This window comes from Prunus mume, linkage group LG4, assembly GCF_029339155.1.
Source record: "Prunus mume cultivar Tortuosa linkage group LG4, ASM2933915v1, whole genome shotgun sequence".
NCBI lineage: Eukaryota > Viridiplantae > Streptophyta > Magnoliopsida > Rosales > Rosaceae > Prunus > Prunus mume.
The window spans coordinates 12,910,662-12,927,059 of record NC_142701.1 but is presented as its reverse complement, the minus strand read 5'-3'; the positions used below and the strand labels follow the sequence as shown (position 1 = coordinate 12,927,059).

At 37.0% G+C, this 16,398-nt stretch overlaps 5 protein-coding genes across 5 annotated transcripts; 2 read left to right on the top strand and 3 right to left on the bottom strand.

The window, feature by feature from the left end:
• Window positions 1-223: 223 nt before the first annotated feature.
• On the bottom strand, window positions 224-1,737 carry LOC103327699 (uncharacterized). Its single transcript, XM_089051429.1, has 2 exons — window positions 1,595-1,737; window positions 224-563 (listed from the first exon to the last, which is right to left on the bottom strand). The coding sequence occupies exon 2, from the start codon at window positions 549-551 to the stop codon at window positions 372-374; it is 180 nt and encodes a 59-aa protein (XP_088907555.1). The 5' UTR covers window positions 552-563; window positions 1,595-1,737; the 3' UTR covers window positions 224-371.
• Window positions 1,738-1,928: 191 nt separating this feature from the next.
• On the top strand, window positions 1,929-3,588 carry LOC103327700 (mediator of RNA polymerase II transcription subunit 9). Its single transcript, XM_008230067.2, has 6 exons — window positions 1,929-2,276; window positions 2,390-2,452; window positions 2,554-2,634; window positions 2,905-2,963; window positions 3,081-3,151; window positions 3,447-3,588. The coding sequence occupies exons 1-5, from the start codon at window positions 1,965-1,967 to the stop codon at window positions 3,136-3,138; spliced, it is 573 nt and encodes a 190-aa protein (XP_008228289.2). The 5' UTR covers window positions 1,929-1,964; the 3' UTR covers window positions 3,139-3,151; window positions 3,447-3,588.
• Window positions 3,589-4,218: 630 nt separating this feature from the next.
• LOC103327701 (LOB domain-containing protein 22) lies at window positions 4,219-5,570 on the top strand. The gene has a single exon (XM_008230068.3). The coding sequence runs from the start codon at window positions 4,344-4,346 to the stop codon at window positions 5,430-5,432; it is 1,089 nt and encodes a 362-aa protein (XP_008228290.2). The 5' UTR covers window positions 4,219-4,343; the 3' UTR covers window positions 5,433-5,570.
• Window positions 5,571-5,953: 383 nt separating this feature from the next.
• Window positions 5,954-8,435, bottom strand: LOC103327803 (Pentatricopeptide repeat (PPR-like) superfamily protein). The gene has a single exon (XM_008230168.3). The coding sequence runs from the start codon at window positions 8,345-8,347 to the stop codon at window positions 6,149-6,151; it is 2,199 nt and encodes a 732-aa protein (XP_008228390.2). The 5' UTR covers window positions 8,348-8,435; the 3' UTR covers window positions 5,954-6,148.
• A 350-nt stretch (window positions 8,436-8,785) lies between these two features.
• On the bottom strand, window positions 8,786-15,575 carry HSP60-3A (heat shock protein 60-3A). The gene is made up of 17 exons (XM_008230070.2): window positions 15,427-15,575; window positions 14,844-14,975; window positions 14,392-14,551; window positions 14,041-14,216; window positions 13,518-13,613; window positions 13,319-13,423; window positions 12,689-12,775; window positions 12,484-12,573; window positions 11,675-11,755; window positions 11,526-11,594; window positions 11,380-11,457; window positions 10,188-10,283; window positions 10,004-10,103; window positions 9,821-9,924; window positions 9,624-9,729; window positions 9,150-9,228; window positions 8,786-9,064 (listed from the first exon to the last, which is right to left on the bottom strand). Exons 1-17 carry the CDS (start codon window positions 15,484-15,486, stop codon window positions 8,959-8,961), a joined length of 1,725 nt encoding a protein of 574 aa, XP_008228292.2. The 5' UTR covers window positions 15,487-15,575; the 3' UTR covers window positions 8,786-8,958.
• Between the last annotated feature and the right edge of the window lie 823 nt (window positions 15,576-16,398).

The window sequence follows — 16,398 nt, the reverse complement described above, 5'->3', positions numbered from 1 at the left end:
TAAGTTGTCCAATTTCTGAAACGTGCTCAGGTAATTAAACATGTCCGGTCTATATATCTTCCCGATATCCATCTGTATTACAGATTCAGCCTGTAAGAGCCAGAAAGCTAATCTCCCAAGTTGTACTCCTTCATTTACCTGCATTGTACCCCGGCTAAGGCTTCACTAAGCTTTGTGTGTTTTCATGCCATGGTTTTATGTGTATCCTCAAATAATAGGGACAGAAAAAAAAACCATATCTTTTTATTTCAAGTGCTTCAAAATCGTCTTATGTTCAAAATTGCAACTTAAATGCAGCAAATTTGCTCCCAAGACACCTTGGGGCATCCAACACTACGCTACAGAAATTACAGATTACATCTATTATTAATTCATTTCGAATCCTTTGATTCTCTTGATCCAATAGCTGCTGTTGCTGCTGCAGTCGCCATAGCTGCAGCTGCACCCACCTTGGCACCACCTGCAGCCTTCATTACACCAGCTACTTTGGCAAATGCAGCTATTCCTCCCACAAGTATAGCTCTGAAGGCAACTGTTGGCTTCACTGCCATATCTTATTCAACCTGCAATTTCCCATTTTATCAAACTCGAAATGTTGTGCGTTACACACCAAAGGATGATAAGTGAAAGCCAAAACACATACATTGGATAATAATGTTACAACGTTAGCAATTTGGTAGCTATCAAGGATTAAACAACAATAAAAAAATCTGAAAGGGACATGTTTCAAATGGTTCTGAGGCAGTGATGCCTGGTTTGTTGCTGCAATCCAGATTAAAGATATCTCCGCTGTTCTTTTTTTCTCTCACATTTTTAAAATGCTTATAATTTATTTAAACCGAGTAATCCTTTCAATATATGAACTAGTTTTAATTTGAAAAACAGCAACCTACATTCCTAGAGAATGTACTAATACTCAAGCTGATAACTGAACTCATTTCAAATCAAATTTGGTACCAACTCCTCTCCATTAACAACCCCTAAAAAAAAAGGCATTCTACTGATTATGAATACTTCTCCTATAGGTGCAACTGGTCTTTGCCAGGCTCTAAACCTTTTGCAAGTTATACATAGCCACAAAGCCCCAAATCAAAACTTCCACAACTGCTAATCTCTTCGAGAATTTCATGGACTTCCTAGAATAAATTCTCATATTTCCAGGTCTCTTGGATGCGGTCTTCTCAACAAAAAAAGTCATTGAAATCAATAGAAAATAAAAAAACAAAAGTGAAGGCATCATATCATACATTCAACTTCTGCAGGCAAAATCTTATATTGCAGACGGCCATTTTACTTAGCAAATGTTGTAATAGAATTTATAACAAGAAATAATTCACTAAATATGCCCGAAACAGAAATTGGGTCGACACCATTTTTCCTTGAAACAATTTCTAATCTCCTCCAATTACATTAGTAACCTCTAAGCTACGTGTTTTCTGCATAAAGCAATCAAATTACAGATACCCAGATGATAGTTTCAATCATACAATAGAATTCGATCACCAAAAATCATTGAAATCACAAAATTCCCAAAACCAACATCACATACATACAGTCACATACATTCACATAATGTAAGAGTTAGAAAGCGAACCGCAAACCCGTAGAAAGAAGCTTTGATTCCTCGACAAAGTTGAAACCTTTATTGTTTGTGAATTTGGGGACAAAGAGAGAAAGAGAGAGAGATTGAGAAATGGCGCCCGCCTTTTAAATAACTCCTCCTCTCTCGGAAACTAGAAAATGAGGTCTGCAATCGTTCGCAAGACAATGATCTCTCTCTCTCTCTCTCTCTCTCTCTGCCCGAGACGACATAGTGTTGATTTGGGCTAAAGACCCAATTTTTACCCGGCCCAATCACTCACAAAAGTACGACACGTCGTATAGCATCAGGCTGCTTCTTCAACTCTGCTGCATAAATCAAAGTTCAAAACTTCACGTCCTGAGAATCGTTCTGCGGAGAGATAATGGAGCATTCGTACTCTGGAGGAGGAGGAGGAGGAGGGGGAGGAAGCTGGAATATGATTCCAAGCGTGCCGACTCACAGTAACCCCTCTACACCCTCGAGTCAGGACCATATGTATCTCCATCATCAGCAGCAGCAGCAACAACAACAACAACAGTTTCAACAGCAACAACAGCGCCTTCTTCTTCAACAACAGCAACAGCAACAGCAACAGCAACAGCAGCAGCAGCAGCAGCAGCAGCAACAACAACAGCAGCAGCAGCAGCAGCAGCAGCATCACCAGTCACTCGCCTCACACTTCCATATCTTTCATGTACCCAAAATAAAAAAAACCCTAGCATTTACAAACATAAATGCATGCATACACATATCCTTATCAATATGAAGTGTTGCTGATTTTTTGAAGTGATTGATTTGATAATGCAGTTGGTGGAGAAATTAGCTGACACCATCGAGAATGGCACTAGGGATCAGCAATCTGAATCATTGGTATTGTTTAATTGGGGCTTTTTTCTTCTGTCATTAAAGTTGTTATCTTGAAGTCTTTTTTTAATGAATTTACAGTTGAATTGGGTAATGGGTTTTGACAGATCAGTGATTTGAACAACCACTTTGAGAAGTGCCAGCAGCTGTTGAACTCCATATCCGGATCAATCAGCACCAAGGCTATGGTAATCAAGTAACTTTGATTCTTGGTTTGTTGGTTTGTTGATTAATCAATGGGGGCATTACATTGTTTAGTGTGATAGTTTTTAGTTTTTATGTGTTATGTCATCTTGTGTTACAGTCTTCTTCATGTTATGTTGCCAGTCAGTTTGGATTAAGCATGTTTTAAATGATCAATGATTTGGATTTATAGTTTGGTAACAGAGCATACCCAGAAACATTTCATTAGTTTTGTAGTGTAATGTTTAAGAACTTGTGTGTTTGTGTGGTTGTAGACGGTTGAGGGACAGAAGCGAAAGCTGGAAGAAAGTGAACAATTGTTGAATCAGAGGAGGTGTGTGCACATTAGCAGTACTATACTTCTTGTATTAAGACTAAGTAAATGCTGCAGTTGCTCAATTAAATTAAATGACATGTTGCTTTTGTTTTTGGTTATTCAACTGAACTCCAGGGACCTGATTACCAAGTACAGAAACTCTGTTGAAGACCTCCTCAAGTCTGAGCCGTAGCTGTTTGCAGATTGTAAGATCACCCTTCTCACATGCCCTTTCCTTCTTCTTAAGAGTTGAGCTCTTAAATTTTGTTTTCTTATCACATGTATCCTCGCTGTTTCAGAATTTTTCCATCAATGGAATATCTATTCTCTTGTGTTTTCAAATGCGAAATTTCTACTTGTTGCTCATTTCAACCTACCAGTATATGCTTGACATCAAATTTTCTCAGAACACAGAATAATGTGTCTTTATTATTTCTATCTCCCAAGTCGTCAGACTCGATTTAAACAGCTTCTTACCATCATTTTGAATCTTGAAATCAGGTCTTGTTGCGGTTGAGCTATTCACAGACTAGTGAAATTCTAGAGGAAGACAGGTCCTTGGACAGCTGGATTGAGTCGACTGATTAGAGAGGGCAGGCTCTCTAAGCCTTGGACCTTATTATTTGTTTACCCCAAAAAAAGTCATTTAAAAAAAAGAGCATTGTATTAGTTACCCGTTGGAAAGAGTCTGAAACTGAAACATGTAATAGGGTCTTGGATATTCTGCAATCATGACAGTGTCTTTTCCCCTGTTGATAATCATCATTAAACCCTCTTTCAAGAATTGAAAATTTCATAGAAGAATTAGATTTCCATCATTTCAATTTCAAGCAATTGAAGATTTCAGTGTTTTGATTTATATATGTCGAATTTTGTAAATGATAGTATAGAAATTGTGAATGATGCCTATTTTGGTGGAAATTAAACTCGGAAATTTAATGCTCTAATTTTCACAACTTTTTCCGTGCGTCATTTAATAAATTCCGCTGTTAAGTTGCCAAATAAGGGAATTGTCAATTTCCCCTCTTAGATTTTTGACTTTTAACTAAATTCCGAGTTTTTAACATGTAAGCCTTTACATTTATCTGTTCTATTATTGAATTAGAGGATTGCATGCAAAAAAAGAACATGATTGCAGTTTCCTTCCCTCCTCTGTCTCACGCTTGCACCGAATCAAAATTGGATGGACAATGCTTATCTGGTTTACCCAAAAATAGATACACCATGCTCTTCTTTTTTCATTTTTTTGTTAAGATTAATCATTCGGACACCCTATTTTTGAGTTTCCACAAATTAGAAAACATCTAATATTACAACACCCTACACTAAACATATCATTACCAAAAATATCACCAATCCACAACTGAATCGGTTAAGATCTGCCTCTCTGTCTCTCTTATGTGTCCACCTTTCCTCTCATCTCTCCCCATCCCTCATCCCACTTCTCCCTTCATTTCCATTGAGAAAATAAGGGAAACCCCCCAGAAAAAAAAGCCTCATCAAGAAAAAAAACCGCCTCTACCACCCCCGCCGGAGACGCATTCGATTACCAACAACACATCAACCCAAAAAGAAATTATCATGAGTAGTATTAGCAACCATACTCATCATCAAATCCCAACACCAACAACACCTACTACCACAAAAGGTAACGGCAACGCCCAAGCTTGCGCTGCTTGCAAATACCAACGCAGGAAGTGCGCTCCTGATTGCATTCTCGCCCCTTTTTTCCCTCACGATCGCCAACGCCAGTTCCTCAACGCTCATAAATTGTTTGGCGTCAGCAACATCACAAAAATTATCAAACACCTTAATCTATCCGACAAGGAAGAGGCCATGCGCACCATCATCTTCCAGTCTGATATTCGAGCCAACGATCCTGTTGGCGGGTGCTACAGAATCATTCGAGAGCTGCAGCGTCTCATCGAGTATAACAAGGCGGAGCTCGACATTGTTCTTCACCAGCTAGCCATATGCAGAGCACAAGCACAAGCACAGCAGCAGCAGCAGCAGAACCAGATTCAAATCCCAGAAGTTGGAGATCAGAATTCATGTGATCAGTTGATTAATATGGACCCTTTGAGTTTTTACAACAACCAAGTTGCCCATTACCATTATGTTCAGCCTCATCCTCATGCATTGCCTGCTGTGCAACAAGAACAGCAGCAACAAGAAGTGCCCTATGTGCTTGTTCAAAATAACAATATTAATAGCCCTAATAGTAATAGCAATAACAATAATAATATCCCACATCAGCATTTGCATGAAGATATGAACATGTGGGCCATGCAAGATTCTATGTCTTCATTGGATATCAAGCATGGTGGTGGTATGAATGCCAATGATTGTGAAGATTTGAAGCCCTTTGTTGAGATTCCTTGTGATGATGATCAGATAAATGGGGAGGTCAGGTTCCAGCCTGAGGATATTGGTGATCATCAGCACAGGTTTGTAGTACCAAACACAAAATTACTTATATCATCATAATGTTTCTTTTATCTTTTTTAAATGAAGGGAGAGTTGGGTCAGATTCAAGGGTAAAGTTTTACCGCTTGAGTTAGAAGCCCCTACATGATTTTAAATTATATGTAGCTAATCTTCTTTATGATTCATGAATTGAGTCAATAAATGACCCTTTTTTTTTTTTAATGTATTCAAGACTGGGTTGTTTAAGATTTTTCTTGTGTTACCAACTAGTTGTTGGTGTGATGTTTTTCTTCTCGATGTTAAAAGAAGTTCCGAGTTTGAATCCCCTTTCTCTTAATAAAAAACCAATTTTCTTGCATTTGTTATGGAACAAATTCAAGAAGGCAATGTATGTGTGCCTCCAAATAGTACGAAACACAAAAGAATTAAAGCACATTCCATGTCCATGAAAACCGAACGCTCCATTAATTAAACCCAAAATAAAAAACTGGCCCAAACTCTAACCCAAGTGTAATTGGACTCAGAGTGTGAGCCAATGGGTTAGGGTTCTAACTCTGTTCCTCTTTCCGTACTCATAACCCAAAGTTAAGAAGAAATAAAAATTTTGCTCAGTCGGGTGAGTTAATTGCCATTTATAAAGAAAATGGGAATTATCTACAAAGACAATACATCTAACCATCTTAGCAAAAATAACATATAATCTAAGCAATCACTTGTCACCTTTGAGAAGAAACTGGTATTGAAACTGGAGTTGAATGTATTATGTCTAGCCTATCTCACTGTGCCTCACCCATAAGATTCAGCTCTTTGTCAACGTTCTGTTGAATGATTCTCTTATCGGGTATATAGCCCTCACTCTCCATTTGAAGCGCCAAGTCTTTGAGGATACCATGAATTAACTCCAAGCCTCCTTGCATAGTGTTCCCTGCTGAAAACATAAAGACTTTGTTCTTCACCTCAATCCAACTCTGCCCCCGGATTTTCTTCAATCCCTTTGTCTTTGCTGATATCCTCACCTTTGCTGAGTCCTCCCATCTCCCGGTAGCAGCATAAATATTGGACAGCAGCATGTAGCTCCCGGTAATTTCTGAGTTCATGTTGAAAATGTGGGTGGCAGTTTCTTCTGCGATATCTGTATTTTTGTGCATCCTACAAGAATTGAGAAGGGCACCCCAAACACAGGCGTTGGGTTCCATTGGCATGTTTTTCACAATGTTGTTTCCTTCATGCAATAACCCAGCACGGCCAAGAAGATCAACCATGCACGCATAGTGCTCCATCTGGGGTTCTATACAATAAATTTCAATCATCTGATCAAAAAGGCGACAACCCTCAGTGACTAGCCCGACATGACTACAAGCAGAAAGAACAGCAATAAATGTTATGTTGTCTGGCTTGAATCCCAATTCGAGCATCTGGTAAAAAATTCTTAGAGCATTCTCACCAAGTCCATGCATCCCATACCCAGCAATCATAGTGTTCCATGATATCAAGTCCTTACTGTCAATATTCTCAAATACTAGATACCCTTGCTTAAAACTTCCACACTTTGTGTACATATTAACCAAGCCATTCCCAACCAAAATGTTAGCTTGCATCAAAGCCCTAACCACATGACCATGAATTTCCTTACCAAGATTCAGTACTGCTAATTCAGCACAAACAGATAAAACACTGGATATAGTGACAGAATTGGCCATTACTCCTATACTCTGCATCTGCCGAAAGAGTTCTAGAGACTCCTCTCCTCGTCCCTTGGAAGAAAAACCTCCAATAACAGCGCTCCAACTTATGATGTTAGGTCTCATAAATGGATGATTATTCAGCCGGGAAAATATTGTGAAAGCCTCATCACACAAACCAGATTCAGCATAACATGAGATCAAAGCATTCCAACTGACAAGATTCTTGCTTTCCATCCCCAAAAACAATTTGTCTGCATCTTCTACATGTCCACATTTTCCATACATGCATATTAGAGCATTTTCCACAAATAAGTAATCTTTGAAACCACCCCTTATAACATATCCATGAATCATCTTACCCCTGTCAACCACAGCCAAATCAGCACATACGGATAACACCACAGCAAGCACCTCAGCAGTAGTCCCAACTCCTCTAACCCTCATCATACCAAACAACTGTATGGTCTCTTCACGGCGGCCACAGCGAGCATGACTTGACAATAATGAAGTCCAAGTCACAGGGTTCGGCTCCAACCCCTCTAACTCCATCCTCCTAAACATCTCAGTAGCACCATCACAATCATAGTTAAAAGCATAACTGGAGACCATAGTATTCCACGAAACATAGCTTCTAACACGCATTCTATCAAACAACCGGCGGGCACAATCCATTCGACCAAGTTTCCCGTACATTCCTATCAACTCATTGACAACATGAAGATGATTCTGAAAACCCATTTGTAAAACATGACTATGCACATTCTTGGACAACTTAAGCCTATCCATAAACGCACAGGCCCTAATAACCAAAGGAAAAGTAAACCCATCTCCCAAAACCCCAAGGTTTTTCATTTTATCATACAGTTTGAGTGCTTGTTCATAGAACCCATGAGAGACATTAGCTCTAAGAATTGAATTCCACAAGAGCAAGTTTGATCTGCCCTCAACTGGGCCGGTGTCAAAAACTTTCTGGGCATCAAAGATGAGCCCAATGCGTGCATAAGCAGTCACAAGTTTGGCGGCCAAGAATTCCGACTGAGACATGCCGGTGGTGATAATTTGGGCATGAACTTGTTTGCACTGTTTATGTCCAGTGCATTGCCGAAGAATGTGTTCAAAGAAATCAAGAAATTCATTGTGGGTGGTACAGGACGGGTGTGATATGATCTGGGTCTGATGAATATGGCGGGGTTTAGAGAAAGAACGGCTAAGTTTTGGTGGGAAACGGAAATGGGTATGATGGAGACGCGAAGAGGTTGATATGAAACGTTGAGACGAAGCATGAAGCATGAAGAAGTTGAGATTTTGAAAAACAGAGCCGTTGTCATCAAGAATTGGTGGTTGTTCTATCAGAAGTTCATAAGTTGGCGGGAGAAATAACTTGTTCGAAGCAGCTGAATATTTAAAAAGAACTAGCTTTTCTGTCCTTAAAAAAATTAACTTTTTTTTAAAATTTTTAAATTTTGAATTTTTGAAGTATTTACATGTTAATATACTTTTTTTTTTCCACTTATCATAGTTTCTCATTTCATTTAACGTATCCATTCTCCATAAGATTTGAATTTGATATTCTTAAACAAAATAAAGACGGAGCGCCACTAGATCAAATTATCATGACCATAAACTCAATATACTGAATCATAATTATGTTATATTATTACAATAGATTAACTATAACTAAAATGAGTACGTTTTCAGTAGAGAATCATTCACCAGTCCCATATGATGTTGCTGTTAAACTAAAATATTATTGACTTGTGGAATTGCCATTGCCTTTCAATATCGACTACTGAATTCCCGTATCAAAATATTTATTGTTCTAGAAAAATAGATAACACAAGGCCCTATATTGTTACAAAACACTCCATGATGTTGCTGTTCAATTTAGTGACTTTTACAAGTTAGTAGCCTCCCAAAGCATCCATATCTGGCACACGGCTAGGAGGTTTTTTCTCATTTGGTTTGTCCACCACAGCTGCCTCAGTTGTTGTCAACAGCAACGAAACACTGCAAAAGAGAACGCGTACCGGTTTGAGATAGCAGAACACCACATAGCAAAAGCGTTTATCACAAAACAGACCACCCATTTCACCTGGCAGCGTCTACCAAGGCGGTTCTAATGACTTTCAGAGGATCTATGATTCCAGCCTTCACCATGTCAACGAATTCCCCTATTCACAAGCACCACGATTAAGCAGCAGGAAAAGAAGCGGAGAATGTTTAGAACAGCCAAACTTGCGAATAAGTTCAAAAGCTGAAACTTTGATAAGATCTCACCAAAATGATGAAAAATGATAACAAAGCAAACATAGGAACTCAAAAGTTATTTTCTGGTATCAGTTTGTTATATAATGAACATATTTCAAGTGCTTTTCATCTGTAATTGGGAGGAAAGTGTTTAAGAACAACTCAACTTGGCCAACATAAAGATGATTAAACCAAATAACAACAAAATCAAGATAGTTTAGAAACGACAGAGCTCAAGAACAGGTAATAAATGTCGTAAAGTTGGCCAAGATGTAAGTATTGAAATAAAGAAAAACAACATAGAAAATGAAAAACCAACCTTTGGCCGCATCATAACCCAATTTAGGATCATCTTGTTCCAACAATTTACCAAGAACCAGCGGACCATCAAAACCAGCATTTGAAACTATAGTGAACGTAGGTGCCTATTCCAAGTAAACAATATGCATACCGTCAGGAAAACTTACAAAAATAAACCCCCAAAAAGAAATGCCAAGAGACTCAATCGAAGTAAACCTTTAGAGCATTCTGGATTATTTGTACTCCTCTTCTTTGGTCTTCATTTTGCACTTGAAGGTTATCCAAAGCTTTTGTAGCATACAAGAGAGCAACACCACCACCTAAAGACAACACTCGTGCTTTTATTATGCGGGTAGAGATGAAAACATATTTGACTGACAAATGGCAAAATCAACCAACCTGGCACAATACCCTCTTCCACAGCTGCTCTTGTAGCATTTAAAGCATCTGTTACCCTATCTTTCCTTTCCCCGACTTCTGCCTCACTAACCCCTCCAACCTGTTAGAAGAAAAAGATATGTTAGTATCTGAGAGCATAAAATACGCAACATATGACAGCAATTCATAAAGGTGAATAACATACCTTGAAAACAGCAACTCCACCAGATAGCTTTGACAGCCGCTCCTGTGCTTTCTCCTTGTCAAACATGGCGGTACTCTTCTCCATTGCTGTTCTCAACTGTAAAATATATTTAGTGTTATTAGACTGCTCAAAAACCTTTGACAGTGCTTTCTCTAATTTATCGGTTGATAATATCAGATCTACCTGAACCCTCATCATGGTCTCTCTTTAAAATTCATAAAAGTTATTTTAATCATGAATAAAGCTAAACAACTCTAAGAAAATATTAAGAATTAGCAAATATTTTACAATTTTACAGATGGTTTCGGGAAGTACAATATGAGAAACCTGGGCTCTTTTGCAGAGAAAAAAAAAAACTTGAGAAACACTTCTGAAGGATCTTCATATTCAGCAATTAATAAATCTTTTGGGTCTTTTTAACTGGAAAATCAGTTGTTTGTTCCAAGACTACTTAAGCTAGGACTTACTCCAGTGGGGAAAATACACAACAATAAAAATAAAAATAAAGTAAATTTGCAGGAAGGGAAAAGACACCTATTATTAAAAGGTGTGAACCTAGAAAGGCACACTACTTCCTGCTAGATGAATTAATAAGACTTTCTAAAAACAACATGCAAGGTATTTCTATTACACAAGATAAGGATTGACTTGGAACAATAGCAGCAGTGTTGTTATAACTGCTTTGTAACTTTCTAACAACCTGAGTCTTTAATTTGCATTGTCATTGTCAGCATACAAGATTTACCATAGGGCAGTCCTTGGATCTAAAGCATGCATTCCAAAACACAAAGACAAGGAGAAATGATGCCCCTGAAGAAGCGGCCAAACAGTCGCTCATCTCAGTTGAGTTGAAATAGAGTTCTGTTCAGTATGAGAGAAACCTATGCTTGTATAAATATTTAGTGAACGATAGTATCATTCAGTAGAACCAGATGAATAAAAATAGTGCTTAAGGTCATAGTTAATCATGTGCAAGAATTTGCGGAAAATTTTAAATTACATGCATATAACTAATTTAAGGACATATTCAAATTTTTACATCAAGTTATAATTCTAAAAACACACACACACACACACACACACTGTGATTTACATAATCAACAATAAGATGTACGAGAAATACATATGACCAATATATCAATAGAAGTTTAACTGACAACACTAGAAAAGGGAACTCTATGTAAGGGCATACCTCCTCACATCTTTCTTCAATCTGTTTCTTATCCCCACCTCCATGTAGAATGATGGTGTCGTCAAGAGAGACAGTCACCTGTTTTAAATTTGGTTATGATTTGCCAGACATATGAGTAAAACATATCATGCAGTGAAAATGCAAACCTTTTTTGCAGTACCAAGCATTTCAAACTGGACTTTGTCGAGAGTTAAACCACGATCTTTGGTGATAACCTGTATAATGAATGCATAATTACACTACTACAACTTACAAGTCAACATGTATATAATTTAATGCTTTGAAACTGTATTACCTCTCCCCCAGTAAGAACGGCGAGATCGTCTAAATTAGCTTTCCTGTTTTCCCCAAAACCAGGAGCTTTGATAGCACAAACCTAACAATATTCCACTTGTCACAATAGTGCATGTTGACATGAAAAAGTACAAAATTTATGTCAAAACATCATGCTAATTGGAAAACATAAAACGTAAAACGTATGTATAGATACTCGCCAATACAATACACTATTCATCCATTCATAATATGAGTAAGGAAAAATTTAGGACCCTAGTTGAAGAGATATACTTTGTAATATTTTAATTTTTTTAGTAATTCCCTGCAAACAATTTCCTTTCATGTTATAATAATTCTTCAACTCATATGGTTTCATTCAAAATAATCCCTTAGGGTTTCTAGGCAGATGATAAATCACACTTTCCAAGAAAAAATGCAGAAATGCTTACGTATATAGAAATGCAGCCATGCATGCATGAAAACATATATGATATATATATATATATATATATATATCACTGATATTTCTTCTCTCACACTATGATGAGATACATCTCCAATACGATTAATACATGTTTTTTTTTTTTTTGGGGTAAGAGATGCATGTTCTCAAAAGAGATATGTAGATATATAAATGTCTTCTTATACATGTTCTCAGATAAAGACATATCTACCAACACCATGCTGTCTCTAGAAGACACATTTTAGCTATCAAAATGTTTAGTATTTCACAACCAACTCATATAATTGAAATTGAAAATGAAACGACAAATACTTCTTGTATCATCTGATGCATGATGAACCTTGCACGGTAAGTCAAAAGCACACCTTAACCCCAGCATGATGTTTGTTGAGTATTAGCATAGCAAGTGGATCACCTTCGACATCCTCAGCCACAATAAGAAGTGGTCTAAGTTTCTGTTTAAAATTAGATGGAAAGAGGAACAGGAGATGAATATCTTATCTATATTTCAAATGATTATTTACTCATCGTTGAACATAAAAGGTAAACAATCAGAAACATGCTACTTACGTTTACTGCCAGCTCTAGTATTTTCACAAGTGAATTCAGGTCCGAAATTTTCTTTTCATAAATGAGGATCAGTGGGTTTTCCAGTTCCTGCAGACATGAAAATTGTAACTTCCATATTGCAGGTCAAATTAAATTATAAGTTAAGAGATTACACTGGTGAAATAAAGATCAAGCACGAAGGAAAGAAGAAAAAACAATAAAGACAGCATGTTACTTTTTACAAAAGTTTATAATTGAGTAGCCTCAAAACTATGGCAGAAACAAACACAAAATGACCACAGATATATAAACTGATGACAAGATAGATAAAGCATAAACCTTCAACTCAATAAAGACGAGAATACATAAGCAACTACATGAACAGGACCGTCACAAGAGTCCAAGACCAAAGTTAAGTCCGTGAATAATAGGGTAAATATGGCCAGGTTGAGATATTTTCAGACCCTCTGGTGCTAAGAGATTTTTTATTTTTATTTTTTTTAAATAAGTAAATTTGCCTTTTAAGGAATATACAGACAAGCAAAAGTTCACAATAATCCATTAGCAAATATTTAGTGCTGACATTGTTGTATCATAATTAGGAATAGGAACTAATCCACATTTCTGCTTACAGCAAATATCTGAACTTACACATTTCTGAGTCTTTTGGTCAGTGATAAAGTAAGGAGAAATGTAGCCTCTGCCTAGCTTCATCCCTTCCACCACTTCCAATTCATTATCCAAAGTATTCCCATCCTACAAAAATACGAAAATTTGAGGAACCATAACAAAAAACTCACATGTTTGTCAAACATAATAATTTAGAAAATAGAAATAAAAAGATGCTCACGGCAACAGTAATGACTCCTTCCTTCCCCACTTTCTCCATTGCTCTTGCTATCAGCTCTCCAATCTCTCGTTCACCATTTGCAGAAATAGTAGCAACCTATTTCATAATATTATTCAAGCCGGAATGTCCAATAAAACAATGATTCAGACATGTAGTGCAACTTATTTGTCATATGAAAATCCAGTCAGAGCAATCAACAATATGCATGAGCACAAACACTTCAAACCATCCACCTAAGCTTTAATTGGTATTTCAATGGAGAAACTATAATAATACCCTCAGCATGTTTCGAAAGGCTGCACTGCTCTCGTGTTTCTATGGAAAGACCCGTCATACAAGATAAAGTTGACGAGACTGATAAAGAGCACAACTTTCACCGAACTTATAGGAAATAGATTTTATCAATTACCAAAACCTGAAGACCTTTTTTAAAGTACATTCCCATCTATTTCCTGTCCTCATAGGAAGATCTGTATAATATGGTTTGGGATTTCAACATTTTTTTTCCAAGAAGTCACATCACCTGTGTAATCTCGTCTGGTGTGCTTATCATCAATGCTCTGCTTTTCAGATCAGAAACAACAGCATCAACTGCCATATTAATACCAATGCGCAAATCCATTGCATTTACCCCAGCAGCTATTGACTTGCAACCTTCTGTGAGTATTGCTTGGGTCAGGACAGTTGCACAAGTCGTACCTGGAATAAGATGATCAACACCTCTCCGAGAAAGACTTTAATATTTTAATTTACATGATCAATTTTGACATTTGAGCTTCCATTGTGCAACTAAAGTGAAGTCCCTGAGTCAGGCGGCCTATTCCTTAACATCAAATTTAGTTATGTTTATGAGATAGATTTGAGAAAGAAGTACCATCTCCTGCAGCAGTATTAGTAGCTTTAGCAACCTGCTTCACAAGATCGGCACCCACATTCTTGTACTTTCCCTTGAAACTAATGCTTTTCGCAACAGTAACACCATCCTTTGTGACCTTTGGATCCTTGTGACTGTTCTCAATTATCACATATCGACCCTGAATCAATCAACCAGCATGAGACAAAAGATAAAACCTCAGTGATTTTTCATTTCACTTTCGCTGTAAGAAATCAAATCTAGGACTACAAAGAATTCACTTCAACCATCAGCTACACGAGATTTGGTTCTCAGTACTGTTCCTTGTTCATGCAACTTATATTTATACTAGTAAAGAAATGTCCATTACACACTGAGCTCAACGGGAAATTATATTAATGAAGTATGACCAAAAAAAAAAAAAATACAAACAAACAAACCTAGATAGAAATGTAAGAATATTAATCCATTACCTTTGGTCCCATTGTAACTTTGACAGCCTCTGCCACCTCAGAGACACCTTGCAACAAAGCGGCGCGAGCCCCAACCCCGAAACTGATATCTTTTGCCACATAATTCCTATTACATATAACCCTACTACATACCTTTCCAAATCACATCAACAACCAACAAAAGAAAAAGTTCATAACCATCAGTCAGCAATGCATTGATGAACAAAAAACATTCAATAAGGAAATTTCAGAAAACTTGGAGTCTTTCATATTAAATCACCCAACTTAATCAATCAATCAAATTATGATCCTTCAAATATAACCATATGCTCCGTTTGGTTTTTAAGAAAATGCAGGAAATGAAACCAAACTAAATTTACAAACTTTGTGGTCATATTGAGCTTCTTATCATATGACAGTGCGAAACTAAGTTCATGTTTCATTTCCCAGAAACCAAAGAATAGCATGAACACTAAAAATGCAACATTCCCTTTTCCGCAAACTTTCCCAGAAGAGTTTTAAGAAAGAAGAAATGTAAAGCAAAATAGTATGAAATGCCATGAATGAAAATGTGAGCAAAAAAGAACAGAAAATTAGTAGCTACCAATTTCCTGGAAGTAGAAGAAGCGACGGAAGACGCTAATTTTGAAGCTATTCGATACATGGCCGGAATTGCACTCACAAAGACGCTGATGGGAGTGATGAGCGTCTGCAAAGAAAAACAGTGTTTTGGGTTTGAAAGTCAGGGGCTTTAGTAGGGTTTTAGCCTTTTAGAATGAGTAAATTTGGGTTTGGGCTTGCAATTAAGATTTATGAGCCTGTTGAGCCATATTGGGCCTCTTGAGATTTATGACCAATGGTCTTCTGTTTTTTTATTTTTTTATTTATTTATTTTTTCATAATGTTAATGTATCATCATCAAGAGAAATTATTGTATGATAGTAAGTCTTCTTTTGGTGTTATCAATTTATGTGTTATACTATGAACAAGTGACGAGTTTATAAAGTATCGATAAATATAAACATGTTATAGTCACATCACAACCAAAAATTATTAGATGTATCACCATAATCAACATTCACTACTTATAAGATCATTGTATTTTGAATAGGCTCGTCATATAAATAAAGCTGATGTGCCCTTGGCAACAGCCAAAAGTGAAGTGCAAGCTGCACACATAAATTAAACGAGAAATAGTGGCATCTCAAGATGAAGAATTGCCGTCTCTATGACTACGTCTTCTTTAGTTCTCCTCTTTCTTGTAATAGTGTTATTATTATACTTTACTGTTTTGTGGACCTTGTATTTCTCTCGGCTTTTTGCCTAGTTATGAAATTTCATCTTTCATACCAGAAAAAAAAAAAAAAAAAAAGGTGCGGGGTAAGATATTCATCTCCTGCATGATGTGTCATACTCATTTGTATGCTAAGTTTAGTTTGATAAGATAAAGCACTTTATAATTAGTGGCGAGAATGCTTCTTCTTGCACATCACAATCAAAGATAACAATTATTATAAGCATCCGTCACCAAACACCAGCTTTATTATATCTACTGGTCATAAACATCGCTTGTAAT

What these genes read in the sequence shown, in the direction of transcription:
- LOC103327803 (XM_008230168.3), bottom strand. Translation starts at nt 8,347, where the DNA reads ATGCTTCATGCTTCGTCTCAACGTTTCATATCAACCTCTTCGCGTCTC.
- LOC103327700 (XM_008230067.2), top strand. Translation starts at nt 1,965, where the DNA reads ATGGAGCATTCGTACTCTGGAGGAGGAGGAGGAGGAGGGGGAGGAAGC. An exon ending in CACACTTCCATATCTTTCAT is followed by an intron (nt 2,277 to 2,389) that starts GTACCCAAAATA and finishes TTGATAATGCAG; the next exon opens with TTGGTGGAGAAATTAGCTGA. An exon ending in CAATCAGCACCAAGGCTATG is followed by an intron (nt 2,635 to 2,904) that starts GTAATCAAGTAA and finishes GTGTGGTTGTAG; the next exon opens with ACGGTTGAGGGACAGAAGCG.
- LOC103327701 (XM_008230068.3), top strand. Translation starts at nt 4,344, where the DNA reads ATGTGTCCACCTTTCCTCTCATCTCTCCCCATCCCTCATCCCACTTCT.
- HSP60-3A (XM_008230070.2), bottom strand. Translation starts at nt 15,486, where the DNA reads ATGTATCGAATAGCTTCAAAATTAGCGTCTTCCGTCGCTTCTTCTACT. An exon ending in GGGTTATGATGCGGCCAAAG is followed by an intron (nt 9,229 to 9,623) that starts GTTGGTTTTTCA and finishes GCTTGTGAATAG; the next exon opens with GGGAATTCGTTGACATGGTG. An exon ending in GCCTTGGTAGACGCTGCCAG is followed by an intron (nt 9,065 to 9,149) that starts GTGAAATGGGTG and finishes TCTCTTTTGCAG; the next exon opens with TGTTTCGTTGCTGTTGACAA.
- LOC103327699 (XM_089051429.1), bottom strand. Translation starts at nt 551, where the DNA reads ATGGCAGTGAAGCCAACAGTTGCCTTCAGAGCTATACTTGTGGGAGGA.